This window comes from Saccostrea echinata, unplaced genomic scaffold (assembly GCF_033153115.1).
Source record: "Saccostrea echinata isolate AGI-Se365-2 ecotype Australia unplaced genomic scaffold, CSIRO_AGI_Sech_v1 ptg000025l, whole genome shotgun sequence".
Taxonomy (NCBI): domain Eukaryota; kingdom Metazoa; phylum Mollusca; class Bivalvia; order Ostreida; family Ostreidae; genus Saccostrea; species Saccostrea echinata.
This window is the reverse complement of record NW_026889774.1, coordinates 1621001-1644975: the sequence shown is the minus strand read 5'-3', so window position 1 is coordinate 1644975 and position 23975 is coordinate 1621001. Positions and strand designations below refer to the sequence as shown.

At 35.2% G+C, this 23975-nt stretch overlaps 1 protein-coding gene across 1 annotated transcript in view; it reads left to right on the top strand.

Moving 5' to 3' along the window:
• LOC133191862 (pericentriolar material 1 protein-like) overlaps positions 1-23975 on the top strand; it is a 54647-nt gene that overhangs the window by 1063 nt on the left and 29609 nt on the right. Inside the window, exons 3-35 of the mRNA XM_061327598.1 lie at positions 635-871; positions 1865-2056; positions 2325-2423; positions 3879-3965; positions 5109-5240; positions 5572-5592; positions 7203-7406; positions 7517-7630; positions 7719-7812; positions 7984-8111; positions 8392-8617; positions 8887-9028; positions 9182-9343; positions 9582-9737; positions 10308-10508; positions 10852-10975; positions 11183-11330; positions 11469-11646; positions 11964-12088; positions 12265-12441; positions 12576-12616; positions 12837-13014; positions 13221-13842; positions 13966-14030; positions 14127-14322; positions 14586-14826; positions 15000-15101; positions 19451-19645; positions 19951-20121; positions 20505-20740; positions 20986-21124; positions 21263-21418; positions 22084-22217. Of these exons, the coding sequence (XP_061183582.1) occupies positions 635-871; positions 1865-2056; positions 2325-2423; positions 3879-3965; positions 5109-5240; positions 5572-5592; positions 7203-7406; positions 7517-7630; positions 7719-7812; positions 7984-8111; positions 8392-8617; positions 8887-9028; positions 9182-9343; positions 9582-9737; positions 10308-10508; positions 10852-10975; positions 11183-11330; positions 11469-11646; positions 11964-12088; positions 12265-12441; positions 12576-12616; positions 12837-13014; positions 13221-13842; positions 13966-14030; positions 14127-14322; positions 14586-14826; positions 15000-15101; positions 19451-19645; positions 19951-20121; positions 20505-20740; positions 20986-21124; positions 21263-21418; positions 22084-22217 (5423 nt within the window). The remainder of the gene's footprint in view (positions 1-634; positions 872-1864; positions 2057-2324; positions 2424-3878; positions 3966-5108; positions 5241-5571; positions 5593-7202; positions 7407-7516; positions 7631-7718; positions 7813-7983; positions 8112-8391; positions 8618-8886; positions 9029-9181; positions 9344-9581; positions 9738-10307; positions 10509-10851; positions 10976-11182; positions 11331-11468; positions 11647-11963; positions 12089-12264; positions 12442-12575; positions 12617-12836; positions 13015-13220; positions 13843-13965; positions 14031-14126; positions 14323-14585; positions 14827-14999; positions 15102-19450; positions 19646-19950; positions 20122-20504; positions 20741-20985; positions 21125-21262; positions 21419-22083; positions 22218-23975) is intronic.

The window sequence follows — 23975 nt, the reverse complement described above, 5'->3', positions numbered from 1 at the left end:
TTTACTAGTGGAGTTTTATTTATTACCCTTTTTCATTCTTATTCATAGCAGACTGCTACTACAAAAAAATCATGGAACATATTGCAGGGCTACATTTTGCTTTCAAATTCATTTTTTAAAGAGAGATTATTATTATTATCACATATTAGTTGGAGATTATTCAAACTGTGAGATGCTTACTACTTTTCTGTTAAATTGATTAATTGTTTGAAGTGTTTTAATCATCTAACATTTGCTGTTTTATGAAACATTTTGGAATTTTTTTTACTACTCTTCATCCAATTAACAATCACATGAACTTAGTTTTGAAGAACAAGTAGGTATTCCGTACCTCTCATAATGCCTAAATGACTTCCTAGAAAACATTCTTTTAATTTTATTCGGATATTGTTACTTTTACTTTTCATCATAAAAAAAATTATTAGTTTTCATTAACACAATCAGCATTTGAGCATGTTAACAAATAGGCACATAAATTCTTCATTAAAAAACGACATTCACTGTAGTTTCAGATCATTCACTTGTAGATCAGAACATTTATCTACATAAATGGGTCTCTGTCCAATAATCTACATTTTCTATTAGATACTCTAGTTCTGGCTGTCTATCTCTATGTAGAATGTTTTCAACCTAGGACTTTTCTGACTGGAAGCCAAGGGCTCCCATAGATAATACTAAACGCAGAAAGAAAGGCAATCCTGAAAGAGAGAGGGAGCAGTCATTATGTCTCGACTCACCACCTCCCTCTGAAAAAATTCGTCATACGCCTTCTACTTATCCTCGCACTCGAATTACCCCATCTACACCAACCTCTCAAAGGGTAGCTCTTGAAAATCTGCGTCAGCAATTAACTTTCAGTGATCAAGAAGATGTAAGTATCAGTGAGTAACTTGGGGCATGCAATTTATCCAGGTTTATTTTCTTGATAGAAATATGTACAAGTAAATACTCCTATTTCCTTACTCATGTTTAGTCATTGATATTAATTACTTTCTCGCTAGTTGTATCCTTGCTTTTATTTCATTCATTTCACATTGTTTTGCTGTTTTCAGTTCACTAATTATCTAACATCAGAGTTCATGATTAATTTGCTTAACATAAATACAACCTAATTTATTTGCACCAAGTGAACAGATTTTTTGGAGCCACCTCTTAGTAATTCTTTTTTATTCTAGATTTAAGGTATGAAGTCTAATACATGTATATATCAGTGTTTGAAACTCACCTTAAGATAGCTAGGGCTGACTGCTGATAAAACTTGTCAGTCCCATCAAAGATCTACTAGCGCAAGAAAAGTATTGCCTTTTTCTTCAATTATTTTTGTTACATTTGTAAAACCATATAAGTAGTTACACTGTATGTCTTGCAAGTGGCTGGCAAGTTGCAATCTTAAGACATCTCTGCTCTTCTGTGGCAATTGGACTCAGTCAGCATAACATCGATCCCAATTATATAGACTGACAAGCTCTGCCGCTTGGCTACGCACTGCTATTGGTACAATTTAACAATACCAGATAGATTTATCAATGTAAATTTTTAATTAGTGGAAATTTTAACATGTCCAGCTGGGCATTGATACAAACAAATTTAATTGCCTACAGCAAAATTTGTGTCTTGGGCGATTGAGTGCACAGTTATTTCAAACACTGTATATAAAAACCATACATGTAGACTGTAGGAAATGAAATAGTTTGTTTCTTATTTTTAATCTTTCAATTGACTAAGCAGTACTGAATGTCTTTTCATGATACTCCTTATCTGTTCTGTTCCAGTGAATGAGAATTTTTTTCTTTGTCCTGTTTGAAAATGTCCAGGTAGAGAAATCTTTACTGAAAGTGTTTAAGTCATTATACATTTTTAACAGCAGGTAAGCAATGATAGTGAAAAGAACAATGAGAGAAATGTACCATCAAGAAGGGCCAACATCCCAAACTTTATGCGCCAGGATGTGTCCCGATCTAGTGAAGAGCTGGCACCACCTAGAGAATCAGAACCACGCATTTCACGTAGTATGTACTCAAAGAGTACTCGTGATGAACCACCAACACTAGATGGGGTGAGATATCTAATTATAAAATTTTGACTATGTTTTGTGTTTTAAGTCAATCAACATATCATTGTTATCATTTCTGAAATGAGAAATTAAAAAAGTGATATACAAATTTTTGAATTGTTTGCTATAGCATTTGTTTTAGCTACTTCTTGTTGATAATACCTGCCATTTTGAAATATGGCACTGTTTTTTTCAGGTTTGGTGTACAAGTGAATTTGTATAAGTACATTAACAGATTATCATATTATCATATTCATGGGATATATTTCAGACTGATGGAGGACAGATTGTTGGGAGACTAATGCAGATTCGAGATTACATCAAACAAGCAAAGTCCATGATGGATGCAGTGAATAAATCTGGTTCTCAGGTAGAAGAGTCTGTTAAAATAGTGTAAATAATATATAATAAACCAGGGCTCGACATTAATGCTTGTCCAGTACCAGTGAAAAAAAAAAATAAGGACAAGTGAATATTGATGGGCACTTGTCCGATTGGACAAGTGCATTTTTATGTAAAGAAGTCTCTAAATATTTAATAAAGAACGACTGTTGAAAGTTTACCGGTACTTTAAGACGGAATCAGTACATAAAAACCGAACTTCGATCCTGATATAGATCGCTGTGTAATGAGTACACTCGATCGGGATCGAAGTTCACTAATTGCATACTACTGCAAAGGCATGGAACTGATGAAGTTTGGATTCAGTTTTATGTTGACAGCATTTATGTTGTCAGGACAGAAAGTCTAGATAAAATTTAGTTTTATGCGTTTGTTGTATTTATAAATAACATCATGCACATGTAGTGGACTTTATTTTTAGTTTTTCAGTTAACAGTGTTAGATCTTTATTGAAAATTTTTCGGACAAGTGAAGTTGAAGTTCGGACAAGTAAATATCTTGGTCACTTGCAGGGTTTGACATTAACTTTTACGAGTACTAGACCAGTCGGGCTACTTCCCATAATTTTTACTAGCCCTGACCGTAAAATCACTAGCCCTGACCAAATTTGCAAATTCATTTCTTATAATTGCTAATTTTAATGAGTTAATTTTGAAATCGTTTCTCGCGCGTCAAGAATTTGACCGACTAGCAAATCGAGTTGGTTTCATCAAGACATGCGAATATTGTAAGCTTTAATATTACTAAATTAATTCTAAATATATTTTTAGTAACTATTTAAACCATATATTGATATTGAACAACGCTAATTTCGAACGCGACTTGTCTATTACAACTGTGACTAAAAGTAGCGATTGTGTCATACGGGGATTTTTTTCATTACGGAGTAATGGCTGTGTTTACAATCGGACAAATTAAGAAAAATTCTTTAAAAGTTTTTGGAATATTTATTTGAAAGACTGAAATGGGTTTTTTATTTTATCAACATGACCAATCGGTCTAGTTAACATACATTTCACACGACTGGACCACTCATTTACTAGACTGGGTTGGTCGGACGTGCCTTAGTGTCAAACCCTGACTTGTCTGAATGGATAAGTAGGAAAAAAAAGTTAATGTCAAGCCCTGTAAACTGCATACAGGGAAAATTTATCCCCATTTTATTTTCACTTATTTTGTCATTGTCAACAGTGAGCAAATTCAAAACCGGGCAAATTCATTATTATATCTCATAACACAGTGTGCCTGGGCAAAATTAAAAGGAGGAGAAAATCAAAGCAAGTGTAACGGGGCAAAACTAGCATGGAGTGAAATAACCCTGTATACAGTAAACATCATTCATAATGTTTTGTATCTCATAGAAGTGATGCAAAAGAAAACAATAGGGTAGATGTTTCAAACTTCTTGTTTTCTGTTTTTGCAGACTGAGGATGTGGGAAAACTCAAAAAGCTTTTGGAGAATTTGCAAGAACAAGAGAAGGCATATTTGTCCCTGCTTCAACAACTTTTGGTTTGTTGTTCATTTATGTTGTCCTTTTGGTTGGATCATTAGGGCTTAAAAATTAGAACATGGTTAGAACCAATGTACCATAATAAAAAGTGATAATAGCTAATTTGGCACATGAAAATACAGGTAACTCTTGATGGCTCAAACTTCGATCTCTCGAAGTTCTTGATCGCTCGAAGTGAGTCTCCGGTCCCGAATTTTTCCACTATATAACTAAGCAAATTTACTCTTGATTTCTCGAACTCTTGATCTCTCGAAACCCTTGATCCCTCGAAGTCAAAATGCAGTCCCGCTATGCATATTCTATTAGAATTTACCCTCGATACCTCGAAGTGGCTATGTGTATACAAGATTATATAATTAGCACCTTTACCTGGACATTTAAATGGCCCCAGGCAGAAGACGCGGGTCTCGAGGAACAGGATGTTTATTCAGGTGACACTTATGCTGCAAGGTGATTATTGATTTATAATGAATCATATTTTGCCTATATGCTATTAAAATAATTATCATCGACTGTCTTACGATAATTTAGAGACGCAGTGTCTTTGAAAAGTGGTAATTTCTTAAAAGACAAAACACTTATTTAATTTTTATTTCGAGTCAGTGTCAAAATTAAATGAAATATGAAAAAAAGCAGAAACAGCCTCAATGTCAATATGACGACTAGTATTGGACAAATACTTACAGAACTGCGTTCAATGATCATGTTTGGAATAGTCAATGCTATGTACGACGCTGTAAAATGTCGTTTTCATGTACTGAACACGTAGTATGATGTCCGTATTACAAAGAATAAATAAATATACATGATATGACGATATACATTTTTGCTTTACTCAGTTTAATGAAATATTCATCTGAAATACGAAAAAATATCGCTGTTATATAAAAACCACGTGTAAAAGGTTAGCACTGCATGAAAATCATTACATCCGGTAAGACTAATTTTAAAACCTGCAACAAACCCGGAAAATTCCGGACTCTTGAAAACTCGAACTCTTGATCTCTCGAAGTTTTTCCTCGGTCCCGCTGACTTCGAGGTTTCGAGAGTTACCTGTATGTGATTTCTTGGTTTTTGTTTTTGACAAGGTTATGAAAAAAGAATATTGCAACATGTATACACCAATTTTTTTATTTTATCAGTCAATGAAAGAGGACTCTGCTTCTTTACTGGACTCTGTGAACCAGCGTGAGCAGCCTACCCGACCAGACACAGCTGAAGATACTCAATCTGTGGAATTTGATCTCCAATCCGAGACTTCAGATGCCACCACTGTAAGTTATGACTCTTTCATTTAAATTTGGATAACTATCAAACCTTTTTGCAAAGAATTTAGACTACCAATGGTTATTTGAAATTTTACAAGTATAATATTTGAACTGTTTATTTTTTAAATTACTAGACTACAAGTGAAGATAATATTTTTTTAGTAGAATGATTGTCTTATTGTGGGGGAAATACATTGCTTTAAAGCAAGTCAGATTCACAGAGGAAAAATAAAATCTAATTATGATCATGTTCGTTAAGAATCACATTTTCTGTGGCATTAAAATAATTGAGAATATCTAAAACAGCAAATTCATTTTGCATTTTGATCTTTCTCAGAGTATGCAGTATCGACCTTTGGTATGTTATTTACTGCAGTTAATTGTCAATAGCACCAAGCTTTTGTTTCAAAGTGGATATGGGTTGTTTTTTTTTGTTGTTGAAGTATTTGTGTTGATTTCTTTGGCTTGAAAGAGAGAGAGCTTAAGAGAGAAAATTTGAATTATTACTGCTTCTTATTTAATAATTGTGTTGTTGTTCACCATGTTCAGAGTAATGTCAACATGATCAAAATTTATGTTTTTTTTATTTGAAAAGATTAAATTAGAATGTATTTTTTAGTACCAGATATTTTAACATACAGTTTATTTTTTTGTGTTTTGCTTTAAAATGTTACATATAGATATATACTGATGTACATGGTATTTTATTTTTTGTTTTGATTCAAATAATGTAATTAAAGAGCCAGGTTCACTTTATGCGAAAAATGGCCCTGTAGATATATGAATTTATTGACTAACATCCTATCTCATTCCAAATATGAATATTTTGTGGAGACTACGGTAAGTGCTTTCATTTCCTATAATAAAGTTTCTCTGAGAGTCCAGGTATCTGAAAACAGGCTTTGTGAATTTGCAATGTTCTGTAATTTTGCAGAAAACGTGTGAATTTGAGTACTTTCAGCAAAGAATTAAAATATGAGCACACCCCTCGATCCAAAAAAAAAAAAAAAAAACCTTTTATAATCATCAAACACAGATCTACTATTATATAATTGCACATTTTGGATCAGAAGTTGTGCTGTATATGAAATATTAAAAAAAAAAAGAAAACAGTTCAACTTCCAGCCATTTTCAAAAAAAATTTCAGGATATGGGAATAATGTCTGATTTATGACATCATAATGCATTGACTAGCATGAAAATTATGTCATTCTCAATAGAAATGCAGCCACCAAGGGTCAAAGTGCTATTTAATGCATTGTCAACAAAAACTAGGCAGTTTTGATTCTTACAGAGCCTAAAAAGGCCCTTAATAAACCACAGTAAATTTTAGCATTCAGGAGCACTTGCGCCAAAGGTGCTGAAATTAGTAGTGCGCCATATTTTCTCGTTTTTCAGTATGTGGAATGATGAGATTTCAGTTAGAAAAAAGCTATAAATTTAAAAGAGATCACAGTCAAATATTCACTATCAACCTTTAAAAACAACAGGTACATGTGCCATGTTCAACCCATCTGGTTAATAACAGAGTTGTTCATAAATCATTATCTGTCATTGCAATAGATACATATGATTATCCAGTAAAAAGCTTAGAATTTTAGATAATTAAAAGTAACTTCATCTGCATTCTTGAGATGAAGGGTAAATTTGCTTAAACTGAAAAAGGAAAAATAATTGTTTAACATATCTTTATTTTGAGTCTCTGAAAACTTTGAAAGGTCAAATTATGAAATGATGAAATTGGATTGACATGTAGATGGTGACATGGAATCAAATTTAGACTTTTGATGACCCCCCCCCCCCCCCTCCCCCCAAGTTGGATAAAAATTCTGGTTGAAAAGTGCTAACAATACATTTCAAATTTGTCCTGATGGTACTGTAGTTCAGCAGTTGATCTAGAACAGCTTTGTAAAAAAATGCAAATTCTTAAATTGACCACACCAGTAAATAGAGTTTATTTGTTTTAAGGCCAACACAGAAGATGTTTTGTATAATCAGTTGAACCAGGGAAGAGGCAGCAGAAGTTCACGTCCTCAAATTGAGGATCGGCTTGGAATGTTTGAGGATGAGGACCAGGATGAGAGGACCTCACTGATGTCAGACATTGAAAATGCTTTGATGCAGAACACAGACAACTCCCCCAGACAAGACCTGGATTGGGAGGATGAATATGTAAGTTATGAGGAACTGTGTATGGGGTTCGAAATAAGGTGTCAATTATTTTGATGTAAGTATGTTTTTTTTCTGTTGACCATTGAAAGGTTTGTGTTTAATATTAACAGGGTGTTGATGCTGATGTTGAGGAGCTGGCAGCAGCAGGTGGGGATATGGAGGGTTTACAGGCACTGCTGTTACAGGAAAAACTCCTGAAGAAATTAAAGGAACAACAAGAACAGGTAAAAAATAAGGAAAAAAGATGAAGAAAAATGTTCTGTTCTATGTAGAAATGTGTAAAATTAAGATGAATTTTTGTCTGTCATTCAGATGCAGACTCTAAAAGGCAGACAAGCCGCATTACTTGCCATACAGAAAGATGCAGAAAAGAAGTTAGCAGAGGTTCGAGAGCGAGGAAATCAAGGTTAACTCGAAATGTTTCTTGTGGTTAATAAAATTGAAATGATTTCTTGTCGTTATATTGTATTTACTCCTCTTATGATTTTCATTAATATTTAGTTCATTTTATATTGTATTTACTCCTGTTATGATTTTCATTAATATTTAGTTCATTTTATTGTTTATTTTGTTTTAGCTTCAAGAGGAGCACAGAACATCCCAGTAGAAATACCAGTAGAAGTACACAACCCTGGTGGGAGGAATGATTCCTCGTCTGAGCTGAATTCAAGAAGAAATTATTTAAGAAATGAATTCAAAGAACAGGTTAGAAAATGGGCTTTTAATGCTGTTTATGCTATATATTATATGAACTTGGATATGACAGTGTGTTTGTAAGAAATAATCAATGTTTTGTATTTAAAAGAGGTAAATGTAAAACATGGATGTAATAACATGGTATATGAAAGAAATTGATGAGATTCAGAAGCTTAACAAAAGAAGTGAAATCTACCCACTGTATATGTTGCTGTAAACTGAACTTTAATTACTACAGGTATTTGCTATGTGAGTTTCTGTATATTTCTTATGACATTTTGATTTTCAGAACACTGACTTAATGGAGAGACAGAGTAATCCAGAGGTAGAAGCAGCAGCCGCCGCCGCCACAAGTGCCCTGGAGGAGGACAGACAGCTGCTGAAAGACAAACTGAAGGAACTACAGGAAAAGAAACAGAAAATGGACACTTTGCTGCATGAGCTGAACTCTTTACGCAATGAGAGGAGTGAGGTCATGACACAACTTAATAATGCTTCTGCAAACATTCCTCAGAGTAAGGAAACGATTTTGATAAGAATATGGTGAATGGATGGTCGAGTTTTATTTTTAAAGGTTTCTGCTTAGTATTATGTCTTTGGTTTAAAAAAAGAATACTATATAAATGCACATTGATCAAGTGTAGTGAAAAATTTGATTTTGTATATTTCATTTTGGAGCAAAATATTTCAAAATATGTAATACATGTATTAAATCTAATTGTATTTAAAAATTAAACTTTAAGATGAATTAGAATGTGTTCTTATTGTCCTGATTTCACTATAGCAAAAAGTTTGCCTCCACCTCCAAGACCCTCTGCCTCTGCTGTGCGTTTAAATGCAGGAATATCATCTTTAGCTGAGGCAGACCAAACAGCTGCTGAGGCTCAGGAATTAGAGAGTATACTAGAAGCCAGGGAGAAACTCCAGTATGTAAACACTCCTTGTTGTAGTATCTGATATGTTGGAAATTAAACATTGTCTAAAAAAGGTAATCTACCTATGCCAATTATAATGCTTAGATTCATTGCATTGGCTTAGCTAAGCTTCTAGTAATTCCTAGTACTTTTTTTTTCTCACAGAAAGCTTCAAGAAGTAAAGGAAAGGCTGAATCAGCTTCGTGGACTAGTTCAGTATTACCAGACTTCTACTGCTGCTGGGGAAATTCCTGCTGTGGATGAAAGGACAGCATTCCAGAATATGATAGAGGGCTATGGACAAGGAATACCTGCCCAAAACATAATGTATGATATTACACTGCATAACCCATTGTCATGATTTAAAATATTACTATAAACATCAAAACTAGTTGATTATAGAGTTAAAAGTCATTTTCACTGAGTTCTTATAGTGGAATAAACCCAAAGTAAAAGTGGAAATGTGGGGTTCAAGATGAATACGATATGAGTATTGAACTCGAATATTGATTAGAAATCACATGTAGTAAATTTGCAAATAAATCTTATCTTTGTTGATTTGCAGACAGTCTCAAGCCTCTGGTGGAACAGAACCACAGGCCAGCACTGTATCAAAGTCTGATGAAGACAATCGCTCTCAGTCAGACAGCTCGGAGTCGGAGTCCAACCTCTCTAGTTTGGGACCCTGGGGAGATGACCCAGAAATACAGGAAAAAGTCAGGTAATTGTGTCTTTTTGTATTACCACACAGTGTGCAGCATATGGTCAAAAGTACTGTTTTCTTTTAGGCCATTCCAAGTTTTTTCTATGTTTAGCGTCCGCGTGTGCGTAGGTTTTTGACACCCAGTATCAGAAAAAACAAACAAAATCAGGAGTCCTGAAACTGATTATTTTGGTCAAAATCTTTGAATTCAGTTAATGTCTCTAAATATTTGTCTACAATATGTCATGTTAGGTAAACTTTAAGCATTTAATATCTGATTTTGCTTAAGAATAGATCTTTCTATGAGAAAAAAAGATTAATGAAATCAAATCCTTTGATTGACCTCAATTTTAGGATTATCAATTCTTTGTTTTATTTTTTCTTGGTTTGTGTGTTTTTTGCGAATAGGTAGGTAGGTTTTTGAAAGATGGGTGAATCTAAACAGAGAAAAAACTTGGAATGGCCTTAGCTTAAAATTTTATGTCTGCAAAAACTGTTCAAATATTAGGAAAAAGTAAGTAATTGTGTTAAAGTTATTTTCCTATGGGAAGAAAAGGCATGAAGCATTTCCATTATTTTTAACTTTAGGAAATTAAAAGCTGCAAAAGAGAAACTGAAGCAGCTTCAGGGCATTGTATCCATGGTACAGCATACACCAGATGCTGCACAAGCTCTTCCTGACAGTATCACAGAATTAGCTGCCACACTGGAAGAGGCACGGCCAGAGTTCACTGAACAATATGACAAAAATGAAGCAAGTGAGGGAGAAGTGCCAAATAGGGCAGAAAGGCAAGTTCTTTCCAAGGTTCCAAAGTTGATTGTCAGCTTTTGTAAGCAAACATAAACATTCATAGAAATCAGAAATGCCAACAAAATATGAGCAATCCACTACCAATTCTAATAATCTTCATTACCAAGTTGAGATATCCTCAAAGATTTAGATCTTGATGACAGTTACAGAACCTATTATATAGACAGTGTAGAAAAAAAAAATATGCAGAAATTTCAATGTTATTTTCTAACAAGCAAACAAACAAAAAAAACTTGACCTTAATGGCAGTTTAATAAAATTTTATGTACATTGTAGTTTGCTTATTTCAAATTATTTGACTGTTGGTGCTTCTTATTTTAGGGATTCTTTCTATGAAGCAAAAATGCAGGAACAGCTCCAAGAACTTGAGCAGCTGAGGGATGAAAGGCAAAAGCTACTGGCAATCCAGCAGGAGTTACAGTCTCTGCATGATAGATTCACTGTGGTAAAAGAATTGTCAAGTTTAAATTGTTTCCTCAAAATATAAGTCAAAATAATGAAAGATATACATGTATAGTACGCTCAGTTTTGTTCACTTGTGAAACATGTTGAAAAAAGTGCAAAAATACATGCATCACATTTTGATAAAAGTGCTGAGTGTAAAGTCTGATTAACACTGAAGTTGTAAAGTTATTGTTAATTGATGATGTAGGAAAGGGAGGAAGATCAGGAGGAGGAGGAGGAGACTGAGGTAAAAACAGAGAAACCCAGGAAACGGGAGGATACTGTTGATGCCTCAGCACCTCAAGATGAGGAAGTCAGCAGTGAACGAACACGCACCAGTGTCCCAGTAGTCACGTGTAGGTTTCTCTCATACATTTGTTATACTGTTAATTGAAACACAGCCATTGATTCTTTTTAAGAAGTCTTCAGTTAATTTGTACTTAGTTTGGATTGATTTTTTAAGATGATGACATTTGGGATTCTTGTTTTAATAGTTTCCTCAAATGATGAAGTGTATGGTAAGATGAGAAAACAGAGGATGCTGAGAGAGGAGCTGAGACAGAAGAAGCGGGAACTAGAGGCCATTATGAAGAAAGACGGCAGTCGTAAGCAGTACGGCAAGAATCAAGACAACCAGAGTGACACTGTATCATACACCACTGATGCATTTGGGTAAGTCCTTTTCACTGCCCAACTTAAAGTTGACGTGCAGTGGATAAACTTAGACCTACATGTACATGTAATACTGTGTGAAAAATTAATGAAAGCAGTGCTCTTTCAGTATTTGCTTAGTCTAGAAATGGGGGGGGGGGGAGGGGGGAGGGAGTGGATGGGTCTTATCGTGCTTTTGAAGCAAATTGGTTAAGAAAATTGCATTATACATTCATGTTACATTTTCATTAAAAGGAAGCTAAAGGCACAAGAAGAAGTTGATTTGGGTTACTTTTAAGATTTTAAATTCTAAAATTGAACTGAAATATAATTTTCAGAGTGAGTGCCAGTGCTGATGCTACAATGGCTACATGGGGTGGATCCACAGTTGATAATCTGGAAAGTATTACAGAGGATGATGATGGACAACAGGGAGCAAACATGGAGGAGGAAGAGGATGATGGTCCGTGAAATTATCTCTATGTGAAATGGAGAAATTTCCTTTTACCCATTGAAATCATTTGGTTAACTTGTTTGGATAGTGTTGAATGCTAAATAGATTGATAAAATTTATAGGAAAGATTGATGGAATGTACTTTAATACGACAGTGGAGTACAACACAGCAGGTTATTTTGTAGGGTATCCAAGTGATGGAATTTTACAAGTAGAAGAAGAAGAGGAGGAGAATGATTCTGACAACAACACTTATACTATAGAGAATGATGTCAGGCAGAGAAGGCAGGCAAGAGAACAACAGAGGAAGAAGATGAAGTCTTGTAAACAGCAGACCTTTCCAAGGTCTAAGGAAGCCAAAGGTCAGAACTTATACTGTTTTATAATATTTAGAGCTACAGTAGTCACAAATACATGTATTTCCATTCATAGTCTATTTTTAAACTCCCAAAATGTTCTTTATTTAACCTTTGTAATTATTATTATTTACTTACAGGGGCAAGACCAAAGTCCTATCGCAGGAGAGTGAAACAGGAGGTAGACTATGCAATATTTCATCTATTTTTAAGGAATTTTCAATTCCACAACCAAATCTGACACCTCTTGCAAAAGAAGAGCAAAAAGAAAAAGATACAAAAAAATTACAAACAAAGCAACAGATGCATTTTGACCATTTAAGAACTGTTTCATAGAATGTGTACTTATCTATTATTTAAAAAGATAACTTTTAGCTAATTTTAATTATTCTGTATTACAGAATTACAGAGCTCCTGAGGATATCATTCAGGATGATGAGGACAATGACACACCCATGTCATCCCCAGGGGGAGGATATGATAATCTACAACAGCAGCTGGAGAGGACAGCTACCCTCTGTCAGAATCTACTGGCCAATCAGAGCAGCAGTATGATGCAGTCCAACCTAACGAATACAGGTACGGCTGAACAAGATGAAAGACATTGAGATTCATCTGTTTTGTTAGTTTTACAGTGATATCAAAAATATCCAGTAAAGAATGTCTCTCTGTCATTATACTTTTATGCATTTTTTTTTGTAAAGAACAGCAGTTTAAAACAGAAGCAAAATAATCCTGATTGACTTAACAATTAGTGATTGCAGTAATTCTGTTGATGTTTTCAGGCTTTGGTCTACGTGGCCCTGACCCTAATACCTTACAGCAGCAATTACAACAACAACAATTAATGCTGACCTTAAATCAATGCCTACAGCAGATAACCATGCAGCAAGTGGAAATGCAGAACATGCAGAGACAAATGCAGAATCTGTCTCTTATGTTTGAGCCCTCAGTCCTGGATCCCAGATTCCCTGCCCTACAGGCTCCATCAGAGGAACCCACAAGATACAGGTCCCAAACATCTCTGCCCTCAGGGCTAGACTCTAGGGGTCTAACTCCAAATGCATCAGTAGGATTCAATTTTCAGCCAAGATCCATTCCAAACAGAAGTAATGAGAATCTGCTGTTAAGTGAAGCTGCTGGAGGGGTCAATGTCACAGAGGTGTTTGCATCAGACAGACCAGAAACTGCGGAGCAGAGTAATGTAGAACAGCATCGGAGAGGTGTACGTAACAAAAGCACATCTGTAGGACAGCATAATGCTGACAGAAGCGTGAAGCGTAAAACATCCAGTCTGTCTGATCGTGGCCGGAGACAGACATCACAAGCACAACAGACCAGTTTTTCTGAGAGCCCTGATGTAGTACCACCCCTCAATTTACAAGAAATACTCAGGAGAAAGAAAATGTAAGACCAAGTTTTCATACCATTTATAAAATTTTTATATCTTGAATGAAATCTTTGTTTCTTTATTTTCATTATTTTCATTAAAAAGACATATTAATGAGGTCACAAATAATTGATTTGCAGCCAAGGCCAGAATACACAGAGTGAATGGTCTACCATGTCCCTTGCTTCAAGTAAACATGACTATGGTAAGTATAGAAGGCACTGGATTCAGTTTCTGGTTTTTATTTGCACTTTGGTTTCCTTAATTTACAAATTTTAACCTCATGAATTTCATAAATTAGGTGAGAATGCAAGTCCAGATTCCAGAGGCAGGGGGCAGCGAGGTTCAGGGTTCCTCAGTAGGGATTATCGCCCAGGTCTTAGTGCAGGGATTAGCGGGGCGGGATTCCAGTTAGAAAACAGCAGTATTGCCAGTACTGTATCTAATAGATTACAGGCTGAATCTAAAGCACAAGAAAACATGGGGCAAGATTTCAGGTAAGATGCAAGGCCAGGAAAGAGATTGTTTAATGACAGTATATATAGTACAGAACAGGACTGCTTAATGTTAATATTGAAAAGGAGAAAATATGATTGAGTAATAAAAGCTATATGTAGTGTTCAAATGCATGGTTGCTGATTTAATGTCATAAAGTACATAATATATAATAATAAAAAAAGTACATGGACATGTTTCTTACAATATCAATAAACTTGTATATACTTGAACATTTAAGCCTGTCTTGATTATTTTATTACAGTCTTTCTAATGAGCAGACAGAATTTTCCCTGTTTGAAACTCTGAGAGAATCAATCTACTCAGAAGTAGCCAGTCTGATCTCTCAGAATGAGAATAGACCTCACTTCTTGATAGAACTCTTTAGGGAGCTCCAAGTTCTGACCACTGACTATCTACGTCAGCGAGTTCTCTACAGCATAAGGGACATTGTCTCAAAACATCTGACTGAACAAGCCAGCACCAATAACTCAGTCCTGGAAGCAGTGAGTCAACCCTTTCAAATTGATAATAATGTATACAAGTAATTAGTTTAAACATGTTTGATGACAATATTGTTTATTTTTTTTTGAAGACTAGGCGTAAAAGTTCAGGAGAAAATGTAAAAACTCAGATTTGGGAATTTGAAATTTATTTGCAAACTTTTGTTGCCTTACAGCCTCCTCCTCCCTGGATGAATGCCCAGTCTTTGTATAACTACACTGCCTCTGAACTTACTCCTAGTGAAAGCCTGATGACTGAGGAAGAAGAGGATGTTGGGGTCAGTATTATACATACATAGAATTAATGTTTCTTGGATGATAAAGCATCAAAATTGGTGGCATACAATTACAAATATGTAGTTAATCAAACATTTTAATTGGTGTGAGTAATCTTGTAATTTAATAAGTGTTATTTCTTAAGGGCCCTGCTCTGCAGCTGCTCTATAATGACTATCCATGGATCCGTCCGATTTCATTTTTCTTGTGCATAGTTTGTCTCCCCTTGGCCCAGTCATTGTTAAACTTCACCCATAGATTGCCCATGAGTTGAGGGTGTGCAGCGACCTTGAATCAATCTTCTAAATCAAAGGTTAACGTGGATAAACCTCTCTGTCTTAGATCCCTGTCCAGATTGTATTTTCTCTCGCCTTGGTCCAGTTGGGCTAATATTCCGCCCATAGAGACCTTGTGGGTAGAGGGTGTGCAGTGACCTTGGACCAATTTTGTAGAACAATGGTCAAAGTCATAAAACCTCTGTGTAAAATCCTTGTTGGTAGTATATTTTCTCTACCCAGTTGGACTCGTATTTCACCCATAGAATGCCTCTTGGTAGAGGGTGTGCTGTTACTATAAGCCAATTTTCTTGATGAAGGTCAAGGTAAAAAAATCTCTTTGCATAAAAAAAATCCCGTCCAGGGCATATTTTCACTACCCTTGGCCCAGTCAAGCTCAAACTTCATCCATAGAATGCCAGTGGGTAAAGGGTGTGCAGTGACCTTGAACTAATTTTCTAAATCAAAGGTCAGTGTTGAAAATCTCTGTAAAATCATTGTCCTGAGCATATTTTCTTTACCCCTGGCCTTGCGTGGTTCAGTCTTCAGCTGCAGTGTGCCCATGAGTAGAGGATGTTTAGTGTCTGTGAGCCAAGTTTCTAGGTTAGTGGTCAAGGTTATAACAAATCTCTGTAAAATTCTTTTCTTCAGCATTTTTAGATCACCTGAGTCACTCAGGTGACCTATTGCTATCCGTTCTCGTCCGTCGGCGTGCATCGTGTGTTAACATTTGAACATTTTTAGCTTCTTCTCTGAAACCGCATAACCAATTTCAACCAAATTTGGCATATAGCATCTATGGGTGAAGGGGAACAAAAATTGTGAATTTCATGGTCCCTGCCCCCCTGGGGCCTGAGGGGTGGGGCTAAAACCACCAAAAATAATGCAATCTTTAAAAATCTTCTTCTTTACTCCAGGACATCAAGCAGTCAAACTGTTGGCATCATTGTAACAAGCATTGAGCCCTCTACCAAAATTGTGAAATTCATGGCCCCAGGGTCAGGGGTTCTGGCCCAAGGGTGGGGCTATATAGATCATATAGTGAAAGTGCATTATTTCTTTGAAAATCTTCTTCTCTGCTCCTGGGTATTAAATAAAGTAACTTAGTACATAGTTATGAAGAGCAAGAGTGCCTCTTCCAAAATTGTGAAATTCATGACCCCAGGGTCAGGGGTTCTGGTGTTAGGGCGGGGCTCTATAGATTATATAGTGAAAATGCATTAATTCTTTGAAAATCTTCTTCTGTGCTCCTGGGTATTAAATAAAGTAACTAAGTACATAGTTATGATGAGCAAGAAGTCCTCTTCAGAAATTGTGAAATTCATGGCCCGAGGGTCAGGGGTTCTGGCCCCAGGGTGGGGCTATATAGATCATATAGTGAAAGTGCATTATTTCTTTGAAAATCTTCTTCTCTGCTCCTGGGTATTAATTAAAGTAACTAAGTACATAGTTATGAAGAGCAAGAGTGCCTCTTCCAAAATTGTGAAATTCATGGCCCCAGGGTCAGGGGTTCTGGTGTTAGGGTGGGGCTCTATTGATTATATAGAGAAAATGCATTAATTCTTTGAAAATCTTCTTCTCTGCTCCTGGGTATTAAATAAAGTAACTAAGTACATAGTTATGATGAGCAAGAAGTCCTCTTCAGAAATTGTGAAATTCATGGCCCCTGGGTCAGGGGTTCTGGCCCCAGGGTGGGGCTATATACATCATATAGTGAAAGTGCATTATTTCTTTGAAAATCTTCTTCTCTGCTCCTGGATATTAAACAAAGTAACTAAGTACATAGTTATGAAGAGCAAGAGTGCCTCTTCCAAAATTGTGAAATTCATGGCCCCAGGGTCAGGGGTTCTGGTGTTAGGGTGGGGCTCTATTGATTATATAGTGAAAATGCATTAATTCTTTGAAAATCTTGTTCTGTGCTCCTGGGTATTAAAAAAATTAACTAAATACATAGTTATGAAGAGCAAGAGTGCCTCTTCAGAAATTGTGAAATTCATGGCCCGAGGATCAGGGGTTCTGGCCCCAGGGTGGGGCTATATACATCATATAGTGAAAGTGCATTAATTCTTTGAAAATCTTCTTCTCTGCTCCTGGGTATTGAATAAAGTAACTAAGTACATAGTTATGATGACCAAGAGAGCCTCTTTCAAAATTGTGAAATTCATGGCCCCAGGGTCAGGGGTTCTGGTGTTAGGGCAGGGCTCTATAGATTATATAGTGAAAAAGCATAAATTCTTTGAAAATCTTCTTCTCTGCTCCTGGGTATTAAATAAAGTAACTAAGTACATTGTTATGATGAGCAAAAGTGCCTTTTCAAAAATTTTGAATTTCATGGCCCGAGGGTCAGGGGTTCTGGTGTTAGGGTGGGGCTCTATTGATTATATAGTGAAAATGCATTGATTCTTTGAAAATCTTCTTCTCTGCTACTGGAGATTATTTAAACAAACTAAGTGCATGGTTTTGATGCATAAGGATGCCTTTTCAAAAATTGTGAATTTCATGGCCCCAGGATCAGGGGTTCTGGTGTTAGGACGAGGCTTTATTGATTATATAGTGAAAATGCATTGATTCTTTGAAAATCTTCTCTGCTACTGGAGATTATTTAAACAAACTAAGTGCATGATTATGATAGGCAAGGATGCCTCTTCCAAAATTTTTAAATATGTGGCTTCAGTTTTTGGGGCTCTTGAGGAAGGGGGGGGGGGGCTCTATTGATTATATAGTAAAAAAGCATTAATTCTATTAATTAATCCTGTCTGCTCCTTAGCGTTGAGCTGATAAATAAATTGCTTAGCTATGATGAAAATGGGAGCTTCGAACAGAATTTTTAAATCTTGTGGTCCTAGGGTCAGGGGTTCTGGCATAACGAAGGGGGGGGGGGGGGGGGGCTTTTGATAATATAGTGGAAAAGTGTTAATTCTTTGAAGTCCATAGTTATGATGATGAGGGTAACTCTTCCAAATTTGTAAATTTCTTGACCCTTGGTCTTGGGTTCTGGTGTTAGGGTAAGGCTTTGTTGAATCTGTAGTGAAAATGCATTGTACCTGTGAAATTCTTCTCTGCTTCTGGGCATATCGGAAGAAAACTGAGTAAAAGTTTAAATGATATAAGTAAGCGTATTTCTACCAGATTTTTGAACATCTGGACCATTTGTCTAAGCATTCTAGTCCTGGGCAGGGCTCTATTAATTTGTATTTTACTGAGAGAAATTATTCCCCTTTTCCGTTCACTTTTGATAATTAATCACTGTAAATAATGTATTTGAAAGGTAAATAGAATAAGATAATTATGCAAGAATGTTTATCATATAATTCAAAAAGTATTTTCTTAGTTTTAATAATCAGGTAGACCTGTATGTAATAGATAAATAAAAATGAGACAAAAATAACTTATCTTATTAAAAGTTCTTCAAAGACCATAAGAGAGGTCAATGCTAGAGGTCTTAATATGGGTTTAAAAATAGTACAGAAGCACTAATAGTTTGTTAATAGTCTGCATGGTGATAGTGTTAAGTGGAGCACAGATTAGAACTTAATTTATGAGTTGATACTGAATACTAGACTAATTATTTTGTTGATCCTGATCTTCCTACTTCTCTTGCTTTAGGGCAAAAAAGCTTCATCTGTCAGTGTATTTAACTTCTAAATTGTTGTATTATACTCAGGTGACCGTTAAGGCCCTTGGGTCTCTTGTTTTTCTCCCAGTAGCCCCATCCACCTCAAACTTCCCCTAAAGAGTGCCCTTGGATAAAGAGTCTGTCTTCTTAATGTCCTATGCTAAAAACAAGGCCCTTTGAGATGCTCCCCATCTCAACGATGTCTAGTTTCCCAACTAACTATGTATAATTATGTATGTACACGTTTTCCTGTAAATTACCCACTTCTGTACAATATTTGCTTGTATCGTATTGCATTTTCATGTACTGATAAGCTGTAAAGCTTATAGTAATAAAGATAGAATGAGTCAATATTTCAAAACTGATGCTTGTATATGCAATACAGTACACCAGTACAATTTTGAGATATTTATTGAAACTTTTTTTTTCCTCCTATATTATAAAATTCTTATTTCAACAGACTAAACCAAAGAATGTACTACCCTCAAGAAGTAGTCAGCCTACTTTATCTGGAGGCCATTCTCTACAGAACAATCCATTTGATTATGAGGAGAATGCCGACAATGACAGTTCCCTGTCTACCCCATCTAACAGTTACTGGGATAGTCCTTTTAATCAGGATTATTTGGGTGACACTGTCATAAATCTTGACAAGGTAAAACTCAGTTTTCAATATCTTGAAGAGTATGTGGGAATTTAAGTTTCAATATTTAACTTTAGTCTAGAACTTTTTTGGGGACTATTTTTAGGTTCAACAGATTGTTGAATTGACATTAAAAGTGTACCTTTTCCATGCTTGAAAACAATAATCACTGAAAATGGATCCACCATTTTTTGGTCAAGATTTTTTCCCCAATTTTTGAACAACAAAACAGTTTAGGAAATAAATTGCAAATAACATTTTGATTGGTAAATAATTCTACTGAAGATTAAAAAATATAAATGTAATGTATTTTTCAGGCACTGGCAAGGATGAGGGAATATGATAGGAAGATAGCTGAGGGTGAGGCCAATGCTCGTGCACTGACCCAGCAGAGAGAACAGAGAGAGCAGGCCATGATAAGGGGAGCAGAGCCTGCTAGTAGCTCTGCTGTAGATCAAGGCAGTGAGAGCTCTTTCTCCTCCATGTCTGTAAGTGCATGGGATATAAAATGTGTAGTATCTGAAAGATCAAGAAATACTAATGCTGAGTGTTGATAAATAAATACGTGCTAAACCTTCATGTCATCAGAACAATTGTAGTCCATGTGTGAAGTGCAGTATGCTTGATGGATGGGAAATGAAATGGAAAGCTCTAAATTTATGTTTCGATGCATAATTGTTAACTTAAATCATGTGTTAATTGAGTCATTCAGACATCCAGTGTTTCAAAATCCTTTTTTTTGTTTTAATTTGTTTTTAAATTCTCAGTGGACTAAGTATACCTCTTGTAAAAGGATTAAATGTTGTTTTTTTAAGGACAAAACATGAATATTTTCTTAGCGTTTTAATCTAAGGTAAAATTTCATTTGTAGTATCCAAAGATAGACACTCAGCAGTTAGATCAACAGATAAAAGGCATCATGAAGGAGGTGATCCCAGTCATCAAGGAGAACATGGAGAGTGTGTGTTCCACCCAGCTCCTGGCTTACATCAAACGATTAGTTCTCTCCCTGGCCAGACAAGGGGAGGATACTCAGTATTCTAGGTTCTTCAGCAATCAGATGTCCTCTACACTACAAGATACGCTGGCCAAGTACGAGGGCAGAAAGTATGTGTCTAGTTCCTATCTTATTTTAAACTGGCACTTTCTATAAACAAATTTTTATTTTTGAAACTTCACAGATTAAGTATCTCTTGGGTGCTAGTGTGGATTTGACAGTTTGTGATTAGTTGAAATCAAAGAAATGTTATACATGTACATGTATATTTTGCAGATCACTTTTTTAATTCTCCATTTCAAGGAAGATTATAAGAGTAGATTATTGCTTTAAGTAAAAGAATTGTTTCTGATAGGATGAGACAGTGTGGTGAAGATTTGTTAGTGGACATGTCAGAAGCTCTGTTTAATGAGCTGGCTTTCTTCAAGCTCATGGAGGGACTAGGAGAACCAGCCTCATACTCGGCTGATGAGTACTGCTCAGCTGCTACACAGGTCAGCTCCTGTGTGACATATACGCATATATTCATAAAATCTGCGTATCAGAAAAGTATTTTTGAGACGTGCTCTGCACATTTTTATGATAGTCAAATAGTTGGAATTTAAAATTAATGTAATTTTCTCCATCCGCAGACTCCAGGATTTGATGATGATGATGACACTGGGTTGGAACAGCCAGGAAAGACAGATGAATCAGACACTACGGAGACAGTGACAGATGAGGACGGAGAAACCCTCAATTCCTCAGTAAGGGTTAATGACAAAGATGAAGAAGAGGACCTTGGAAAGGTACTTGATACTAACCTACTTTGTAGATACTGTAATCTTTAATATAATTGCATGGTTCAAGAACAGCTGATTTCAAAAATTAATTTAGAAACAAGTGGAATAATTCAGTATCTTCATTTATGCTATAAAAATTCTTTATTAACATAAAGACATGAACATGTTGTAAACTTGTAAAAGTATACCAATATGTTTTGAACATATTTTATTGACAATATGTCAAAGGGATTGGACACAAGTTTCAAAAACTTAGATAGTCCTCTCCCATAGGGATAGTCCTCTACCAATATGTGGTAGGAGTGAAATGGTTCACAATGGTATCAATACGTGATTTTTTTTAAAAAATTCTTTTTGTAGTTTTAATACACAGATTGGGATCATTATTCAGTCAGATTTGTTATAAAACATGCTTCACAGCAATTATGAAAATTTAAAAATAGGATTCTTGAAGAATAAAATTTCATAGAATAATCATTACCGGTGTAGCATAATATTTTGATGCCGCGATGCAGTTTATTTTCTTTCAATCAAAATCTATCAAAAATAACCGTACTGGGACAAAATTATAGGATACATATGCTGAAGGAAGCTTATCATTACATCCCAAACTTTGGTAAAATTGTTGATTTTTAAGACAGATACTTCAGTATTCTTTGTATCTTTTGTAGGCGAGAGATGATGCATTGGCTAATGAAGTACTGATCCAGGACTCGGAAGATAAGGATGATGACAGTGAATTTCCTTATAAGACATCTCCAGTACAGATAGAGTTAGCACCCAGCGAGACCAAACCTTTCACCAGGTATCATTCAAAAGGATTATAGTTTTTGATTTTCTGTTGCATACAATCATAAGTTGTGGGAAATCCATGTTTATTTTTTGTATATGTACGAATTTACCTATATATATATATATATATATATATATATATATATATATATATATATATATATATATGACATATGGCTTTAGGAGACCAGGGAGGATATATTTTCTGGCTTAGGGAGACCACTGGATTAAGGCGACCTTTTTCGGTCTCCCTATTATTTTGACCTCATCAGTATTGCAAATGTCTTTTTATAGATAAATAAACAGTCTGCCATTAAATTTTATTAATCTTTAACTCTGTTATTTAACATTCAAAAGTTGTCTAATTTCTATCATCTTCCCTAAAAAAGAAAAGAATTTATAACCTACGTATAATTTCAAAGGATAATTTTTCTGCATTTTGGAGACCATGAAAAACATGCAATTAAACAAAAAATCTAGCATATATATTTTTTCCGCTTTTGATTTGTTTAAATGAGTGTTTCTTTAACTTAGTTTTCCATGTTTTATGTTAAAAACCTAAAAAGGAAAAATATTGTAAATTTATGAACCATGTTTTGAATTCTTAGCAAGTGCTTTCCGTCATTTGTTCCGAATGCCATCGGAATGCCCCTTCAGTTTTCAGAAAATGACCTCTGAACACCATGGATGTTGAGAAATTTGGGTAAGTAACTAAAATGATACAATAATAAGTTGTAATTAAGAATACACAAGACAAACATTCGTTTGTTTTTTGTTTTTTGGCCTAGTAATTTAGCTTTCAAGAGAAAAAGTATGATTTTAAATAATCGTTAGACTATAGTTCGGTATATAAAATCCTGAAGGAAATTCGAAATAAAGTTAAATGATAGGCCCCTTTATTTTTTAATTCTTTTATGCAAGTCCACAAACAAATTAAATATTTAAAGATTAGGCCGAACGTTGAAAAAATAGTCTCGCAAGTTGACGCAGCTATTTCGAGCTTAAAAATTTAAATTAAACTTTCTGTAAACATCATGCAGGACATGATCATCATGATATAGTATAAATGAAACAGACCCTGTAAGAAAAAAATAGCTGTAATTTAATAATTGTTTATTAATATAATGTGGTCCTCTGCTAATAGAATATATATGCCGTAAAAAAAATCTGAATCAGGGTGAAGCAGATTTGATACAATACATGGCTGAAGGAACGGGGGGGGGGGGGGGGCAGGCCCCCTGTAATTTTGCTGAAATTTAGGTATACTATAGAAAACATTGCTCCTTTATGCTTGGGCCCCCTCAATAATAACCTCTAATGATCTATTTTTCTTTTGCTTTTGGGCCCCCTCAATAATAACCTCTGATAATGTATTTTTCTTTTGCTTATTAAAAAATTTTTGGTTTGTAGCCTCCCCCAACCTGAAACTGAAAAATGTTGTTTGGTTGTGCTCCCCCCCCCCCTCCAACTAAATTACGTACGGGCCTATTCTCCATCCCTGAGGTTTAATTTCTTTCACCAAAGAAAGATTAATTGGTAACAGTTCAGATATATATAGCAATATTTACGGAAGGGAATATTCTCGTTTAATTATGAAGATGTGACAGTAACTCAGTCAAAGCCACAGTGAGTGTAACATTTATTTAATATTATTGTTAATGTTTACAAATAGTGAAATACTGATACTGTGAAATTTTAATGGATATATAGAAAATATAAAAGTACAAGCATTTATTGTAAATCACATACATGAAAAGCTTCTTTTTTTCAA